This window comes from Bufo bufo, chromosome 2, assembly GCF_905171765.1.
Source record: "Bufo bufo chromosome 2, aBufBuf1.1, whole genome shotgun sequence".
NCBI classification, from domain to species: Eukaryota; Metazoa; Chordata; class Amphibia; order Anura; family Bufonidae; genus Bufo; species Bufo bufo.
In genome coordinates, this window is record NC_053390.1 from 536,582,253 (window position 1) to 536,601,137 (window position 18,885).

The window sequence follows — 18,885 nt, forward strand, 5'->3', positions numbered from 1 at the left end:
CTGGGGCTACTATGTCAGCCGCAGTTACAGGAGAAATCAATAGTGGGGGGAAAAAAAGTGAAGTTAAATGTCCCCCAGAGGTCTTGTATGACCTTATGGGCCAAAGTGTAAAATAAAAAAATAAAATTCCCCAATTAAATAATAAATTATATATTTTTTTTAAATAGAAAAAAATTACTAAAATAGACATATTTTATATTGCCGCATCCGTAACGACCGGCTCTATAAATATATCATATGATCCACCCTGTCCGATAAACACCATAAAAAATAAAAGCCATTTTTGTCACCTTACGCAAGTGATCAAAAAGGCGTATGTCCCACAAAATGGTACCAATAAAACCGCTCAAAAAAAATTATATATATATATATATATATATATATATATATATATATAATCTCTCAGAACATGGAGACAATGAAACATCATTTTTTTGTTTCAAAAATGCTATTATTGTGTAAAACGGAAATAAGTAAAAGTATACATATTAGGTAATGCCATGTCCGTAATGATCTGCTCTATAAAAATGTCACATGACCTAACCCCTCAGGTGAACACCGTAAAAACATAAAAAATACAAACAGTGCCAAAAAAGCCATTTTTTGGCACCTAACATCACATAAAGTGCAACACCAAGCAATCAAAAAGGCGTATGCCCCCCAATATTGTACCAATCAAACAGTCACCTCATACTGCAAAAAATAAGATCCTAACTAAGACAATTGGTCAAAAAATAAAAAAGCTATGGCTCTCAGACTATGGAGACACTAAAACATCATTTTTTTGGGTTTCAAAAATGCTATTATTGTGTAAAACGGAAATAAGTAAAAGTATACATATTAGGTAATGCCATGTCCGTAATGATCTGCTCTATAAAAATGTCACATGACCTAACCCCTCAGGTGAACGCTGTAAAAATAAATAAATAAAAACTGTGCTAAAACAACCAATATTTTTGGGTCACCTTGCCCCATAAAGTGTAATAATGAATGACCAAAAAATGATACCAATAAAAACATCCACTCTTCCTGCAAAAAACGAGCCACTGCACAAGACGATCGGCAGAAAAAAAAATAGGGCATTCAGAAAATAGAGACACAATTTTTTTCAAAAATGCTTTATTATGTAAAACTGAAACAAACAAAGTAGACATATTTAATATCATCCGTAACAACCTGCTTTATAAAAATATCACATGATCTAACTCTGTCAGATAAATGTTGTAAAAAATAAACTGTGCCAAAACAGCCATTTTTTGGGGACTTTGCCTCACAAAAAATGTTATATAGAGCAATTAAAAATCATATGTACCCCAAAATAGTACCAATAAAACTGGCACCTTATCCCCTAGTTTCCAAAATGGGGTCACTTTTTGGGAGTTTCTACTGTAAGGGTGCATCAGGGGGGCTTCAAATGGGACATGACATCTAAAAACCAGTCCAGCAAAATCTGCCTTCCAAAAACTATACAGCGCTCCTTTTCTTCTGCGTCCTTACATAACTTTACGACCACATGGGTGTTTCTGTAAACCGCAGAATCAGGGTAATAAATATTGAGTTTTATTTGGCTGTTAACCCTCGATGTGTTAAAGAAAATTTTTTATTAAAATGGAAAATCTGCCAAAAAAGTGAAATTTTAGAAATTTTATCTCTATTTTCCTTTTTAATTCCTTTAATTCTTGTAAAACACATAAATGGTTAACAAAGTTTGTAAAAATCAGTTGAGGGGTGTAGCTTCTACAATGGGGTAATTTATGGGGGTTTCCACTATGTAAGCCCCACAAAGTGACTTCGGACCTGAACTGTGGGTTTTGGAAATTTTCTTAAAGATTTTAAGAATTGCTTCTAAAATTCTAAGCCTTCTAACGTCCTAAAAAAATAAAATGACATTTACAAAATGATGCCAACATAAAGTAGACATATGGGGAATGTTAAGTAATAAATATTTTATGAGGTATCGCTTTCTGTTTTAAAAGCAGAGAAATTGAAATTTAGAAAATTTTGATTATTTTATAAATAAAGGTGAAATATATTGACTCAAATTTACCACTGTCATGAAGTACAATCTCAGAATGGCTTGGATAAGTGAGAGCGTTCCAAAGTTATTACCACATAAAGTGACATATGTCAAATTAGCAAAATTAGGCCTGGTCAGGAAGGGAGCAAATGGCCCGGATGTGAAGTGGTTAAAGGGGTTGTCCCATGAAAAATATTCTACACTTTTCAAACCAGAACCTGGATATAAATACTTTTGTAATTGCATGTAATTAAAAATTTTGCATAGCCGCTGAGTTATTCAATAAAATGTATCTGTGTGGTGGTTTTTTTTTTTTTTTTTTAATCCTCTTATTTGTCTGTCCTGCTCACTGAGATGGCCGCACATGCTCCGTTTCATCCATCAACTGCCTCCTGAGCTGTGATGGGGAGAGCATGGACACGCCCCCTTGAGCTGTCAGCTTAACCCCTTAGTGACCAAGCCTGTTTGGGCCTTTATGACCAAGCGTTTTTCTTCCTTTTTTCATGGTCTCGTTCCAAGAGCTATAACTTTTTTATTTTTTCGTCTATATAGCTTTATGACGGCTTGTTTTTTTACGGGACAAGTTGTAGTTTTTTAATGGCGCCATTTTGGGGTACACATAACTTTCTGATTAACTTTTATTAACTCTTTCTGGGAGGGAGATGGGGAAAAATAGCAATACTGCCACTGCGTTTTTACATAATAAATTTTATGGCGTTCCTTTTTCGGTACAAATAACATAATATCTTTATTCTCTGGGTCAGTACGATTACAGTGATACTAAATACTTATAATTTTGTTTACGTTTTACTACTTTTTTTTGCAATAAAACCCAATGATTTTGCATTGCCACTTCACATATTTTTTTATATGGAATTGTGTGAGGGTTTGATTTTTGAAAGACGACTTGTATTTTTCATTGGTATGATTTTAGAGTAAATGCCGCTTTTTGATCGCTTGTTATTACGTTTTTTTCGGTGGAAACTAAGAATAAATTCGAAATTCTGTCTTTTTTTTTTTTCATTTTATTTTTACGGCGTTCACCATAGGGGATAATTTATGTAATATTTATGTAGTCCCAGTCGTTACGGACGCGGCAATACCAAACATATGGGGGATATTTTCTTTTTGCAATTTTTTTCATTGAAAAGCGTATTTTCAATGGAAAAAAAACCATATTTTTTTATTTAATGGAATTTTTTTTTATTTAATAAATGTGTATTTTTTTTCAATTTTTTCTACTACTTAATAGTCCTACAAGGGGACTATAATATACAGTATTTTGATTGCTTTTAAAATGTAATGCATTATCTCTATAATGCATTGCATTTCAATAGCAATGCTATTCAAACATTGACCAGCAGGCTGGGCCAGAGAGGCACAGCCTGCTGGAGATAACTAAAGACAGGCTCGGGGCCCTGATCGGAAGCAAGGTAAGCTTCCCAACACATCAGCACCCCGCGATCGCATTTTCGGGGGTGCTGATGGGAGACAGAGGGAGTCCGCTCCCTCTGTCACCACTTTACATGCAGCGGGCGCCATTGCGCCCGGCATGTAAAGGGTTAAACAGCCCGGATCGGCACTCCTGCCGGTCCGGGCTTTTAGAGCAGGGCCCCGGCTCTCATGTGAGAGCCAGGTCCGCGCTCCCCGCTGCACGTGGGAGCCGTGCAGCGCTTAGACTGGGCCGCCGTAAAAACGCGGCGGCCGAGCCTAAGGCCCCTTAGTGACCGCCGTAAAAACACGTATGGGTGGTCACTAAGGGGTTAATATAAATCTAGCAGAGCAATGAATGAGCAGATCTCTGGATCCATGTAAGGTACAGGGCTGGTTCTGGTTTGTTAGAAAGATTGTAGTGTACTACATAATGTCTGGTTTTAATTTTTTACATTAATCATGGGATAACTCCTTTAAAAAGTACAGACTATAAATTTATAACTGTTGTGATGTGATTTTTAAAGGGGATTTCTGGTTTGCATCAACATCCTTTAAAAATAATCCTTTATGAAGGTAGCAGTAATTTTGTGATGTATTTCTTTTACCTTTTATTGCTCCTATATTACATTCTGGGCTGTGGTCACATGACCATGCAGCTGTTCCTTACCTCCTGTAACTAGCTGGGTGGGAGGAGCTATAAACTAGCTGGGCGTTGTTAGGGTGATGATAGGCGTGTCTATGTAACTAGCTGGGTGGGAGGAGCTATAAACTGGCTGAGTGTTGTTAGGGGCAGTGCTGGTGGTGTGGTAGAAAAAGAAGAGCATCAAGGGTTTGGTTGGATACATAAACAGGAAGTGCTACATACAGGATGTAAAGAAACCAGAGTGATCAGTTTACATGGTGAAAACTGGTCAGGAGAGTCCAAACTGATTTTATTGGTGCAAACTGAAAAAAAAACTAGTAAGATATACATGAGGTTAAAATTCTCTGAAAAACCATAGTAATCTTATAAAACTCCCTTAAGGCTTGTGTGGTCATTATAAAAGAAAACTGCTATTATCCAAAATGAATGTGCATTCCCTAGCGGCAATTTTTTGTTTAAAGGGGTTTTCCGAGATTTTGATACTGATGACCTATCTTCAGAATAGGTCATTAGTATCTGAATGGTGGGGTCCGACACCTTGGACCCTCGCCGATCATTTGTTTAAGAAGTCACCGACACTCAGGCGGCCTTCTCGCAGGTTACTAAGCACAAAGCCGTACAATTGTATAGGGACGGTACTTTGTATCGCGCTCAGCACCATTGAAGTACCAAGGTTTTCTACAGTAGAAATTAATTTACATCAATAGAATCTTATATCAGGCACGCAAAACCCTGGCTGCTAAATGGATACAGCCGCTTCCCCCAAGCATATCGGAATTCATTACCAGAATTAATCCAGTCATAGTAACATAGTACATAAGGCCGAAAAAAGACATTTGTCCATCCAGTTCGGCCTGTCATCCTGCAAGTTGATCCAGAGGAAGGCAAAAAAACCCTGTGAGGTAGAAGCCAATTTTCCTCACTTTAGGGGAATAAAAAAATTCCTTCCCGACTCCAATCAGGCAATCAGAATAACTCCCTGGATCAACGTCATAAGATTGGAAAGAGGAGTATATATGAAGCGTAATTGCATGTCGAAATTTGATACTGTTTGGGGCCCCTGGATTGACAGATCTGGAGTTTGTAGTACATGGCTAAGGGCTCTTTCACACTTGCGTTATTGTCTTCCGGCATAGAGTTCCATCGTCGGGGCTCTATGCCGGAAGAATCCTGATCAGGATTATCCTAATGCATTCTGAATGGAGAGAAATCCGTTCAGGATGCATCAGGATGTCTTCAGTTCCGGAACGGAAAGTTTTTTGGCCGGAGAAAATACCGCAGCATGCTGCGCTTTTTGCTCCGGCCAAAAATCCGGAACACTTGCCGCAAGGCCGGATCTGGAATTAATGCCCATTGAAAGGCATTGATCCGGATCCGGCCTTAAGCTAAACGTCGTTTCGGCGCATTGCCGGAGCCGACATTTAGCTTTTTCAGAGTGGTTACCATGGCTGCCGGGACGCTAAAGTCCTGGCAGCCATGGTAAAGTGTAGTGGGGAGCGGGGGAGCAGTATACTTACCGTCCGTGCGGCTCCCGGGGCGCTCCAGAGTGACGTCAGGGCGCCCCAAGCGCATGGATCATGTGATCGTATGGATCACGTCATCCATGCGCATGGGGCGCTCTGATGTCATTCTGGAGCGCCCCGGGAGCCGCACGGACTGTAAGTATACCGCTCCCCCGCTCCTACTATGGCAACCAGGACTTTAACCCCTTAAGGACCTAGGACGTACCGGTACGCCCTATTTCCCGAGTCCTTAAGGACCCAGGACGTACCGGTACGTCCTGACTTAAAATCTGTATTCCGGCGCCCCAGGGGTTAATTGGAACGGGATTTCGGCTGAAATCATTCAGCCGGCATCCCGTAACAATGCAGGGGGGGGGTCATTTGACCCCCCCGTATCGGCGATCGCAGCAAACCACAGGTCAATTCAGACCTGCGGTTTGCTGCGCTTTTTGCAGTTTCTGATCGCCGCGGTCCCTGACCGCGGGGATCAGAAACTTTAGAGTGGCTAAAATAAATATTTTTCACCCCCCCCTGCACCCCTGCACGATTTTATGCCGGAGGGGGGGGTGTCGCAGGTGGTGGGGGCGTTGCGGGAGGCGGGCGGTGCGGCAGGCGGGATCGCGATCCCCCGCCCGCCTCCCCATGAACGATCGTTGGCTTCTAGTGGTTGTACCAGGGTGCCAGCACATTGCTGGCACCCTGGTATAAACGGCTGACATCTGTGAAGATGTCAGCCGTTTAACCCTTTCCATACCGCGGTCCGTACGGACCGCTGTATGGAAAAAGTTAACTGTCATCGGTCAGGGAGCTCCCTCCCTCTCCATCGGGGGGCTGCTGTGCCTTTGCAGCCCCCCGATGGAGAGGGAGAGAGCCCCCCTCAGCCCCGTGCTTACCCTTCCCCGTCTGCGAAGTTCTGAGCAGACGGGGAGGGTTCCCATGGCAACAGGACGCTTGCTCAGGCATCCTGCTGTCCATGGTGCTGAACAGATCTGTGCTAAAAGCACAGATCTGTTCAGTGTAAGTAAAATACAGTACAGAACAATATATATTGTTCTGTACTGTATTATACAGACACCAGACCCACTGGATCTTCAAGAACCAAGTGGGTCTGGGTCAAAAAAATGTAAAAAAAAGTGAAAAAAGTTAAGATAAAAAAAAAACATTTATCACTGAATAAAAATAAAAAAAATAAAATAAACTACACATATTAGGTATCGCCGCGTCCGTAACGACCTGATCTATAAAATGGTCATGTTACTTTCCCCGCACGGTGAACGCCATAAAAATAAAAAAATAAAAACTGAGAAAATTGAAATTTTGCCCACCTTACTTCCCAAAAAAGGTAATAAAAGTGATCAAAAAAGTCGCATGTACGCCAAAATAGTACCAATCAAACCGTCATCTCATCCCGCAAAAAATGAGACCCTACTCAAGATAATCGCCCAAAAGCTGAAAAAACTATGGCTCTTAGACTATGGAGACACTAAAACATTTATTTGGTTTTAAAAATGAAGTTATTGTATAAAACTTACATAAATAAAAAAAAATGTATACATATTAGGTATCGCCGCGTCCGCGACAACCTGCTCTATAAAAATACCACATGATCTAACCTGTCAGATGAATGTTGTAAATAACAAAAAAAAAAGTGCCAAAAAAGCTATTTCTTGTTACCTTGCCGCACAAAAAGTGTAATATAGAGCAACCAAAAATCATATGTACCCTAAACTAGTACCAACAAAACTGCCACCCTATCCCGTAGTTTCTAAAATGGAGTCACTTTTTTGGAGTTTTTACTCTAGGGGTGCATCAGGGGGGCTTCAAATGGGACATGGTGTCAAAAAAAACAGTCCAGCAAAACCTGCCTTCCAAAAACCGTATGGAATTCCTTTCCTTCTGCGCCCTGCCGTGTGCCCGTACAGCGGTTTACGACCACATATGGGGTGTTTCTGTAAACTACAGAATCAGGGCCATAAATAATGAGTTTTGTTTGGCTGTTAACCCTTGCTTTGTAACTGGAAAAAAAATATTAAAATGGAAAATCTGCCAAAAATGTGAAATTTTGAAATTGTGTCTCTATTTTCCATTAAATCTTGTGCAACACCTAAAGGGTTAACAAAGTTTGTAAAATCAGTTTTGAATAGCTTGAGGGGTGTAGTTTCTTAGATGGGGTCACTTTTATGGAATTTCTAATCTAGGGGTGCATCAGGGGGGCTTCAAATGGGACATGGTGTCAAAAAACCAGTCCAGCAAAATCTGGCTTCCAAAAACCAAACGGCGCACCTTTCACTCTACGCCCTACTGTGTGCCCGTACAGTAGTTTACGGCCACATATGGGGTGTTTCTGTAAACGGCAGAGTCAGGGCAATAAAGATACAATCTTGTTTGGCTGTTAACCCTTGCTTTGTTAGTGGAAAAAATGGGTTAAAATTGAAAATTAGGCAAAAAAATGAAATTCTCAAATTTCATCCCCATTTGCCAATAACTCTTGTGCAACACCTAAAGGGTTAACGACGTATGTAAAATCAGTTTTGAATACCTTGAGGGGTGTAGTTTCTTAGATGGGGTCACTTTTAGGGAGTTTCTCCTCTAGGGGTGCATCAGGGGGCTTCAAATGGGACATGGTGTCAAAAAACCAGTCCATAAAAATCAGCCTTCCAAAAACCAAACGGCGCACCTTTGACTCTACGCCCCGCTGTGTGGCCGTACAGTAGTTTACGGTCACATATTGGGTGTTTCTGTAAACGGCAGAGTCAGGGCAATAAAGATACAATCTTGTTTGGCTGTTAACCCTTGCTTTGTTAGTGGAAAAAATGGGTTAAAATGAAAAATTTGACAAAAATATGAAATTCTCAAATTTCCTCCCCATTTGCCAATAACTCTTGTGCAACACCTAAAGGGTTAACAATGTATGCAAAATCAGTTTTGAATACCTTGAGGGGTGTAGTTTCTTAGATGGGGTCATTTTTGGGTGGTTTCTATTATGTAAGCCTCGCAAAGTGACTTCAGACCTGAACTGGTCGCTAAAAATTGAGTTTTTGTAAATTTCTGAAAAATTTCAAGATTTGCTTCTAAACTTCTAAGCCTTATAACATCCCCAAAAAATAAAATATCATTCCCAAAACAATTCAAACATAAAGTAGACATATGGGGAATGTAAAGTCATCACAATTTTTTGGGGTATTACTATGTATTACAGAAGTAGAGAAACTGAAACTTTGAAATTTGCAAATTTTTTTCAAATTTTTGGTAAATTAGGTATTTTTTTGTGCAAAAAAAATTATTTTTTTGACTTCATTTTACCAGTGTCATGAAGTACAATATGTGACGAAAAAACAATCTCAGAATGGCCTGGATAAGTCAAAGCGTTTTAAAGTTATGAGCACTTAAAGTGACACTGGTCAGATTTGCAAAAAATGGCCTGGTCCTTAAGGTGAAAATGAGCCCGGTCCTTAAGGGGTTAATAGCGTCCTGGGTGCCATAGTAACACTGAATGCATTTGGAAGACTGTTCCGTCTTCAAATGCTTTCAGTACACTTGCGTTTTTCCGGATCCGGCGTGTAATTCCGGCAAGTGGAGTACACGCCGGATCCGGACAACGCAAGTGTGAAAGAGGCCTTACTTTGCAAAATAGTCTGAGGATCTTCTCGGGCTAACCCGGGAGTGGAGAGATGGGGCTGATAGTGTTTATTTACGCCTAGTGTGCTGAAGCTTTATAGTGCATAGGGGATGTCATGGTCTGTTACTAAAACAAATAGGTCTTACACATGTTTATGCTTATCTACTCACAACAAGGTCTCACATTAGGTGGGGGGGGAGGGGAGTTTGGTTGTTGGATTTTTATGTTAAGGATCCTGTTTATTGACTATCCTGTTTTGTACAATGAGTATTTTTGCACTGTGTTGAACATAATATATGACACAAGAATATTGTAAAATGATATTTATTTTTACACAATATTAATAAAAATGTATCTGATTTAAAAAAAAAAAATTAATTTACAAAGTTATTACCCAAAGTCCCACGAGACTTCGCAAAGTAATAACTTCAGCTTATTGGAGCTCCATACATTATTCCAAAGTTTTATGCAAATAGACTTTTTTTGAATTTTCTATAGGGAGCTATTACAAGCAATCCTCAGATTGCTTCTTTCATAGATACCAATCGATGTTATCATCAGTCGCATATATTAGTCCTGACCACTGATGTAAATTTACGTGAGGTGGTGAGGATGGGGTTTGTCCCTCAAAAAAAAAAAAAAAAAAAAAAAATCAAAACCGCACCAGGATCTGAATACTTAGTAACTGCATGTAATTAAACATTTAGTATAGCTGGTGATTTATTCAATAAAATGCACATGTATATCGCCACCTGCTGTTTGTTGTTTTCCTTCTCTCTGTCCACCTTGCTAAGATAGACTCATATGCTCAGATCCATCCTTCCACTGCCACTAGCCATATCTTCTGTTAGAAGCTGTGACAATTACAAGACACGCCCCCTGAGAAAGGACACACCCTCTAAGCTGCCAGCTTAAAATAAACCTAGCTGGACAATGAATGGGCAGATCTCTGGATCCATGGGAGGTACAGGGCTGGTTCTAGCTTTGTTAGAAAGATAGTCATGTACTATATGAGGTCCGATTTTCTACATTAATTTTGGGATATCCCCTTTAACATGGAATCATATCTGTATTTGAATAGAGCTGAGTTTTTTAACGAAGATGGCACTTTAAAGGAAGTGAATAGAATCACTGCTGTGTGCACGAGTCTACAGGAGGAACTGAAGGTACAGTACTATACGGATTCTTGGGTGTTCTATGTTATGTATAAGGCGCACAAATGCTTACCACCACTGTACAAAAAAATATCAACAGCCATACATTCCTCCTGTAGTTTTTGGAGGCTTTTTTTTTTTTTTTAGAAATATTTTCAGGAAATGAGAATTACAGGTTGTCCATTGTACTTACTGAAAAAAGCTGCATGCTCGAAAACTGCAGTAGAAAAGGCTTCAATGTGGGAATAGGAATCCCATCAAACCATACTACCGCCCATTGACTATAAAAGTTTCTAAACCTCCTTGCAGAGATTACAGCTGCATGCTAACCGTTGTCAGTAGAGAAGTCAGGGATGTTTTCCCTATCGCTCTGTACACAGCACTCAGCGAGGCAATGCCACTTCCTGCTCCAGTCCCAGCAGTCATGTGATCACTGGGACCCGGGTGTCTATTTCTTAACAGACCCGAGATCCGCTCTGCAGGGACATTCTGTAGCCCTGTACAACTGCTGCGGGGACTGTATTGCCTCAGTTACAGGGGAAATCTGCAATAAATAAATACAAAAATTATGTTAAATGTCCCCCAAAGGATTTATATGATTTTATGGGGAGCACAAAGTGTAAAAGAAACAAAAAATGCTGCTACACTGCAGCTTCTAGCCCTGCCCCCAGCGACCATAACCAATACATCCCATATATCAAAATGACCTTTACAGAAAGGAGACATAATTAAAGGCCATCTCTCAGCAGATTTGTAGCTATAAAACCGGCTGACCTGTTCCATGTGCGCTTGGCAGCTGAGGGCATCTGTGTTGGTCCCATGGTCATATGTGCCTGAATTGCTGAGAAAAATGATGTTTTACTATATGCAAATGAGCCTCTAGAAGCAATGGGGGCGTTACTGTTACTCCTAGAGGCTCTGCTCTCTCTGCAACTGCCACGCCCTCTTCATTTTGATTGACAGGGCCAGACAGGCGTGATTACGTTTACACTGCCTGGCCCTGTAAATCAAAGTGGAGAGGGTGCAGCAGTTGTACAGAGAGCTGTGCCTTTAGGTGTAACATTAACGCCCCCATTGCTCCTAGAGGCTCATTTGCATATATGAATGCAGTTTTTCTCAGCAATGCAGACACATATGAACATGGGACCAACACAGATGCCTTCAGCTGCCAAGTGCACATGGAACAGGTCAGCCAGTCTCATAGGTACAAATCTGCTGACAGATGGCCTTTAAAAAAAAATAATGAATTTAGTTGCACATTGTGCTATTGGCAAAAAAATGTGGAGAAAGTTTTTTCCTTTTTTTTTTTGTACTTCGTTACTTCAAATATACAACTTGAAAAGGAGACTTTTGTATTACTTACCAGTAAAGTCTCTTTCTCGCTCTTCCTTGGGGGACACAGGAAACCATGGGTATAGCTCTGCTCCCTAGGAGGCGTGACACTAAGTGAAAGCTGTAAGCCCCTCCTCCATCAGCTATACCCTTCAGCCTGGAGAGAGAGACTGCCAGTTGCGTGTCCAAGTAGTGAAAGATAACCACCAACCGGAAAAAAGAACTGTCAAGCCCCAACGGGGGCAACCAAGCCGGAACCACAACTGTAAACCCAAATGAAGGGCGGGTGCTGTGTCCCCCAAGGAAGAGCGAGAAAGAGACTTTACTGGTAAGTAATACAAAAGTCTCCTTTTCTCGCCCATATTCCTTGGGGGACACAGGAAACCATGGGACGTTCCAGAGCAGTCCCAGAAGGGAGGGACCAGAACAAACTAGACCAACACCAGAGGCATCAATCAACTGCCGCCTGCAACACCAGACGGCCTAAAGCAGCATCAGCCGACGCATGAGTATGCACCCTGTAGAACTTGGTGAAGGTGTGCAAGGAGGACCAAGTGGCCGCCTTGCAGATCTGCTCCGTAGAAGCCCGATTCCTCTGAGCCCAGGAAGCCCCGACCGCTCTAGTGGAGTGAGCGGTAACACCAAGGGGCGGAACCTTGCCCTTGGCGAGATAAGCCTCAGTAACAGCCATCTTGACAAAACGGGCGATAGTAACTTTGGACGCCGCCATCCCTCTGCGCGACCCCTCCGGAACCACAAAGAGCGAGTCAGTACGCCTGAAAAGGCTGGTTACCTCCAGGTAAACCCTGAGCGCCCTGACAACGTCCAGGCGATGAAGCTTCCTCTCCCGGGGGTGGGAAGGGGAAGGACACAAAGAGGGGAGAACGATGTCCTCGTTCAGATGAAAGGCGGAGACCACCTTAGGAAGGAAGGAAGGGACCGGACGAAGAACCACCTTGTCCTGGTGGAACACTAGGAAAGGTTCCAGACAGGAGAGTGCAGCCAATTCGGACACCCTCCGAAGAGAGGTGACAGCTACAAGGAAAATAACCTTGCAGGACAGAAGCCGCAAGGAAACAGTCTGCAGGGGCTCGAAAGGAGAAGCCTGGAGCGCTGAGAGAACCAGGTTCAGGTCCCAGGGCGGTACGGAGGAACCGCGTGAGCCACGCCCTGAAGGAAGGTCTTGACAGGACCAAGGGGGGCCAGTGGGCGCTGAAACAAAATGGACAGCGCAGACACCTGACCCTTCAAAGAACTAAGACCCAGACCTTGGGCAAGGCCACTCTGAAGGAAGGACAAAACGGTGGGGAGAGAAAAGCGGAGCGGAGGAATCCCCAGATCGGCACAGAACCCCAAATAGGTCCTCCAGGTCCTATAATAGATCCTAGAAGAGGACGGCTTACGGGCGCGGATCATGGTGCGGACGACGTCCGCAGAAAAACCCCTACGTGTCAGGACGGTGGTCTCAACAACCACGCCGTCAAACGTAGGGACCTTAAACGCGGGTGGAAGATCGGTCCCTGAGAGAGAAGATCTTCCCTGGCGGGCAGCGGCCAGGGCGCGTCTGCCAGGAGCAGCATGAGGTCGGCGTACCAAGACCGGCGGGGCCAGTCCGGAGCGACCAGAATCACCGAGACGCCTTCCGCCGCGATCTTTCGAAGGACCTTGGGCAGGAGTGGGATGGGAGGGAATATGTATGGACGCGCGAAGTCTCGCCAAGGAAGAACGAGGGCGTCTGCTCCGCAAGCTCCCGGATCCCTGGCCCTGGACAGATAGGTGGGGACCTTGTGATTGAACTTGGAGGCCATGAGGTCCACGTCCGGCATGCCCCAACGAAGGCCAATGGCCTCGAACACCTCCGGGTGAAGAGACCACTCGCCGGGGTCGACGGTGGTGCGACTGAGGAAGTCCGCCGCCCAATTGTCCACCCCTGGAATAAAAATTGCAGATAGAGCCGGGACGTGGGCTTCCGCCCAACGGAGAATGCTGGTGACCTCCCGCATCGCTGCAGCGCTGCGAGTGCCCCCCTGGTGGTTTATGTACGCCACAGCCGTGGCGTTGTCCGATTGCACACGAACTGGATGACCCTTCAGCAGATGAGTCCAGTGTCGCAGAGACAGAAGGGCCGCTCTCAGCTCCAGGACATTGATCGAGAGTTTGGACTCCGATGGAGACCAAGTGCCCTGGACGGATCGGGGAGGAAACACGCCGCCCCAGCCCAAGAGACTGGCATCGGTTGTAACTACCAACCAGTTGAGCGGCAGAAAGGACTTGCCCAGAAGAGGGGACTGTAACCACCAGCGGAGAGATGACCGCACCGGAGGCGATAGATGGAAGGGATGGTCCAGAGACTCCGGCGATTTGTCCCAGGAGGAGAGGATCGCCCGTTGGAGAGGGCGGGAGTGAAACTGCGCAAATGGGATCGCCTCGAAGCAGGCAACCATCTGCCCCAAGACCCGCATGCAGAAGCGGAAGGACGGTCGACGGTGGAGAAGGAGACCCCGAATCGCCCGACGGAGGGTCAGTCGTTTTTCCGAGGGAAGACGTACCTCCGCCGCTCCCGTGTCTAAAAGCATTCCCAGGAAGACCAGTTGTCTGGAGGGGGGAAGGGAGGACTTGGGGAAGTTGATGACCCAACCGAACCTCGCCAGAGTCTCTAGAGTGAGATCCACGCTGGCAACCGCTTGAGAAAGGGACGGAGCCTTGATGAGGATATCGTCCAAGTACGGTAGCAGAAAAACACCCCTGGAGCGGAGTAAGGCCAAAACCGGAGCCAGGACCTTGGTGAACACCCGGGGGGCTGTTGCCAGCCCAAAGGGAAGGGCGACAAATTGGAAGTGAAGGTCCCCCACGGCGAATCGGAGGAAGCGATGGTGACACCGGGCTACCGGAACATGGAGGTAGGCATCCTGTATATCGATGGAAGACATGAAATCTCCCCGCTCCAGGGACGCCACCGCGGAACGGAGGGACTCCATCCGAAACCGTCGAAGGAGGAGAAAACGGTTGAGCCTTTTGAGGTCCAAAATGGGCCGCACCGAACCTCCCTTCTTGGGAACTACAAAGAGGTTCGAATAGAACCCTTGGAACCTTTCCTCTAGAGGAACGGGGGTAATCACCCCCCTGTCCAGTAAGGCTTACGCAGCCGCGCTTTTCGGGTCCCGCGGCGGGCGGGAGCGAAAGAACCGATCTGGAGGGAAGGACGCGAATTCGATTTTGTATCCAGAAGACACAATTTCGAGAGCCCAGGCGTCGGAGACGTGAGCCATCCAGACGTCCCTGAAAAGGAGGAGCCGGCACCTTCAGGCAGAGGACTGCTTTGCTGCGGGTGTGCGGGCAGCCTGCGGCCTGCGCCCGAAAAAACGGCTTCCTACGCTTATCCTGGGGAGGGGCCGAAGCGGCAGCTGCGGGGGAAGCCCCAGAGGTCCTGCGGGAGGACCGAAAACGAGACGCGCCAGGGCGTCCGCGGGGGGCGCCCCTGGCTTGGGGTTGAGGAAGATGGGTGCTTTTACCACCCGTGGCCTCCGAAATAAGCTCGTCTAGGCGGACCCCGAAAAGGCGGGAACCCGCAAAAGGTAGCCCCGCCAAGGAACGTTTGGAGGCAGCGTCCGCTTTCCAAACCTTCAGCCAGAGTTCCCTCCTGACGGAAACTGCCAGGGCGGAGGAGCGTGCTATAAGGGCTCCCGCATCAAGGGAGGCCTCACAAACAAAATTCCCAGCCCGAACAATAAGCTGGGCCAAGGAACGTAGGTCCTGGATGGGAACGTCCGAGTCCAACTCCTGTTCCAGCTGCACACCCCAAGCAGAGATTGCTTTACCTGCCCAGGCAGAGGCAAAAACCGGTCTGAGGGCCGAACCGGAGGCAGCAAAAATGCCCTTGGAAAGGGTCTCCATGCGACGGTCCTCCGCTGACTGAAGAGAGGACCCGTCGGGAACAGGGATGGCCGTGTTCTTTGACAGACGGGCCACAGGGGGGTCCACCTTGGGTGGGGACGACCAGGTGGCCACGACATCGGCTGGAAAAGGATAGCAAATATCCAACTTCTTGGGATTGACAAAACGGGCGTCCGGGCGAGCCCAAGCCTTAGACACCACGGAAGAGAAATCAGAGTGGATTGGAAAGACTTTGGAGGCCTGCCTGGGTCTGATAAAGGAGACGCTAGCTGCGTCAGAGCTAGGGGGGTCATCTTGCACCTTAAAGGTGTCACGAATATCAGAGATGAGTTGACACATCGCTGAGGCTAGCTTGGACGGCAGGGCCGAGTCCATTTCCAAATCCGAAGCCGCCAATTCACCTTCAGAGAGCGAATCCTTTGGAGAGGCCCGTCTGAGTGCGCACGCGTGGCGGAGAGAGAGAGGCATCCGAGGAGGAGGCTCGCTCTACTCTAAAATGCTTCTGAGAGTGTCTAGCTCGGGAAGGGTCACTAAGAGAGGGTGAACCCGCCGCAGCGGCAGAAGCGGTGGACCCGGAGGGTGCGACAGTAAGAGTGGCATCCTGCGGGGTAGGCGGCCCACGACGTGGGTGAGGCTTTCCACGGCCTGGGACAGGGATCTAGCCCAGTCAGGCGGGTCAGAGGAAGCAGGGAGCGACACAGCAGGCGACTGAGGCTGCGGTGGAGCTCGGCATGCAGGACAGTGCGGATCAGACTGCCCCCGGAGAAAGGGTTCCCTGCAAGCGGTACAGGCATGGTACCAAGGCTTGGCGGCTGCAGAAGGGTCTGACATGGTGAAAAAAATGTTGCACTTAAAGGGGGATTACACCCAAGCAGCAGTACTGGTGGCACAGAGGGGGTTAACAGTCCTACCAGACCCGCGGACAGCGCAAGCAGCAGCAAGGGCAGACTGAAGGAGGCTGTGGAGGAGTGGCAGCAGGCACGGAGATGAAGAGCTTCAGGATCAAACGGCAGAGAGGATTCCACGCAGCACTAGAGATGTGGAGCCCGACGAAACAGGAAGCAGCGGAGCACTGTAGGAAGCTCCGCCCCCCCCTGCCGCGCTGAAGGGGAAGGCAGAGCCGCGCGCGCGCGGCAAAATGATTTAACTCCCGAGAAAGATGAAGTGCCGGCCAAGCTAAAATGGCGCCGTTCGCGCCAAGTAAGCGGCCCCCGCCGCGCCTGGATGTGGCAGACGGCCTCGTGCCCCTGCCGCTGGAGAAGACAGAAGTCCCCCCCAAATGATGCCCGGATATGCCCATGGAAGGGGGGGGGGGGGGGGGGGGAGTCGATGATGGAAAAAACGCTTAAGTTTTCAAGCGTAGATGTAGCAGCGGTGGGAGGGAGGGAAAGGGGGGGGGGGCTGGAGCAGCCACTCTCACCATCCGCTGTCTTCACCCTCAATCCATCCAGCAGGGTCACCCCTTCAGCTACTGGCACCGCGGTGGCAGGAAGCCGGGGGAGGGACTTGCGTGCGGGCGACCCTTGAGCTGGCGGGAAGCAGGGGAGCGAGGCTGCCCTGGTCCACCTTGTCTTCTGTGGGGGAGGCGGCAGTGCGGCATTACCGGCACTGGCGCAACTCAACCCCGGGAGAAACAGAGGGGTCTAGTGCGCCTCTGTTGTCCCTGCAAGTAGAAAAAAACCGAATTAAAAACAAATAACGCAAAAAATAAAAAATTATAGGTAAGCAACCCTGCCTAAGCAGGGAGTGTCTTGCCTCCTTGGACACTAAGCAAAAACTGGCAGTCTCTCTCTCCAGGCTGAAGGGTATAGCTGATGGAGGAGGGGCTTACAGCTTTCACTTAGTGTCACGCCTCCTAGGGAGCAGAGCTATACCCATGGTTTCCTGTGTCCCCCAAGGAATATGGGCGAGAAAACCATTTTAAAAAGCCGCTCTGTTACAGAGGTACCAGTCGGTATCGAAGCTGATTTTGGATTGCTGTTTTAAAATAGTTTTTAAGTTGTAAAATCGAAGTAACAAATTTCACCTCCGCGCAGCCCACACATTTGAAATGCTGTACAGAAACAGGTCTCCGTACAACATTCACACGGAGTTTTGAACGAAGCGACTTTGGATCTATGATGCCAAGCGCCCTTGGCTCAACCCTAATGCTCACCATTAGCATTAGACCTGCACATCACCGTATTTTTGGCCCATGTCCAATTTTAATTTTTTTGCGGATTGCACATTGGGTCTGAAAAAAATGGCCGGGCCGCATATTATAGAACCTGTCCTATTCTTGTCTGTTTTGCAGTCATGCAGAAATTGCGGGATACACACGGTGCGCATCCATATTTTGTGGATCCACAATTGCAGACCGCAAAGTGAATATAGTCTTGTGCAGGAGGCCTTGGGTTCCATTCCAGCCCCGTTGGTCACTGGGGGTCTCCTGCTGCAGGCAAATGCATTATAAAATAATAAAAAAAATATTTGTAGCCCAGTGATCTTTTTTGTGATCCTTTCCCCAGGAAACTTGCAGTCGTGTGACAGAAAGTGAATGTTCTGTAGAAAAACTCTTACAGCAAGTTAACCAGCTGAAGATGCAAATAGCTGAGAAACGGCAGCTTCATAAAGAGGGTATCATTATTTAAATTGTTTTCCCAATTTTGTGATTTTGCAATGGCTAACTTATGTATTTAAAGGGGAACCTGTCACCAGGATTTTGTGTATAGAGCTGAGGACATGGGTTGCTAGATGGCTGGTAGCACATCCGCAATATCCAGTCCCCATAGCTCTGTGTGCTTTTATTGTGTATAAAAAACGATTTGATACATATGCAAATTAACATAAGAGTCATATCTTACTTGTGTGACCATAGAAGAGTTATATTTTCAAGCTCTGACTCCTCTCAGGTTAATTTGCATATGTATCAAATCGGTTTTTATACACAATAAAAGCACACAGAGCTATGGGGACTGGGTATTGCGGATGTGCTAGCGGCCATCTAGCAACCCATGTCCTCAGCTCTATACACAAAATCCCGGTGACAGGTTCCCTTTAAAGAGGAATTCTTTAATACAGGGAATACATAGAACAGCAGAGGATTGGTAAAGTAATGAATATTTTTAAACAATTTTGACAATATTTCTAACGCTGCTTCACACACACAGAAAATGTCCTGGACTGCCCGTGTGGCCAATTAATGGGTGACCACAGTGGTCAGTCCAAGCTATTTCCTGTGTGTCAAGACGAGGGAGGGGAGAGTAGCAGTGAGTTTTGGTCAGCTGTTGTGTACACTGTCAAATTCATTA

General features: G+C 46.0%; 1 protein-coding gene across 2 annotated transcripts in view; it reads left to right on the plus strand.

Annotated features, from left to right (window-relative positions):
* ABRAXAS1 (abraxas 1, BRCA1 A complex subunit) overlaps positions 1-18,885 on the plus strand; it is a 144,440-nt gene that overhangs the window by 123,655 nt on the left and 1,900 nt on the right. For both annotated transcript variants that reach the window (XM_040417999.1, XM_040417998.1), the window contains exons 7-8: positions 10,297-10,381; positions 18,103-18,211. In XM_040417999.1, the coding sequence (XP_040273933.1) occupies positions 10,297-10,381; positions 18,103-18,211 (194 nt within the window). The remainder of the gene's footprint in view (positions 1-10,296; positions 10,382-18,102; positions 18,212-18,885) is intronic.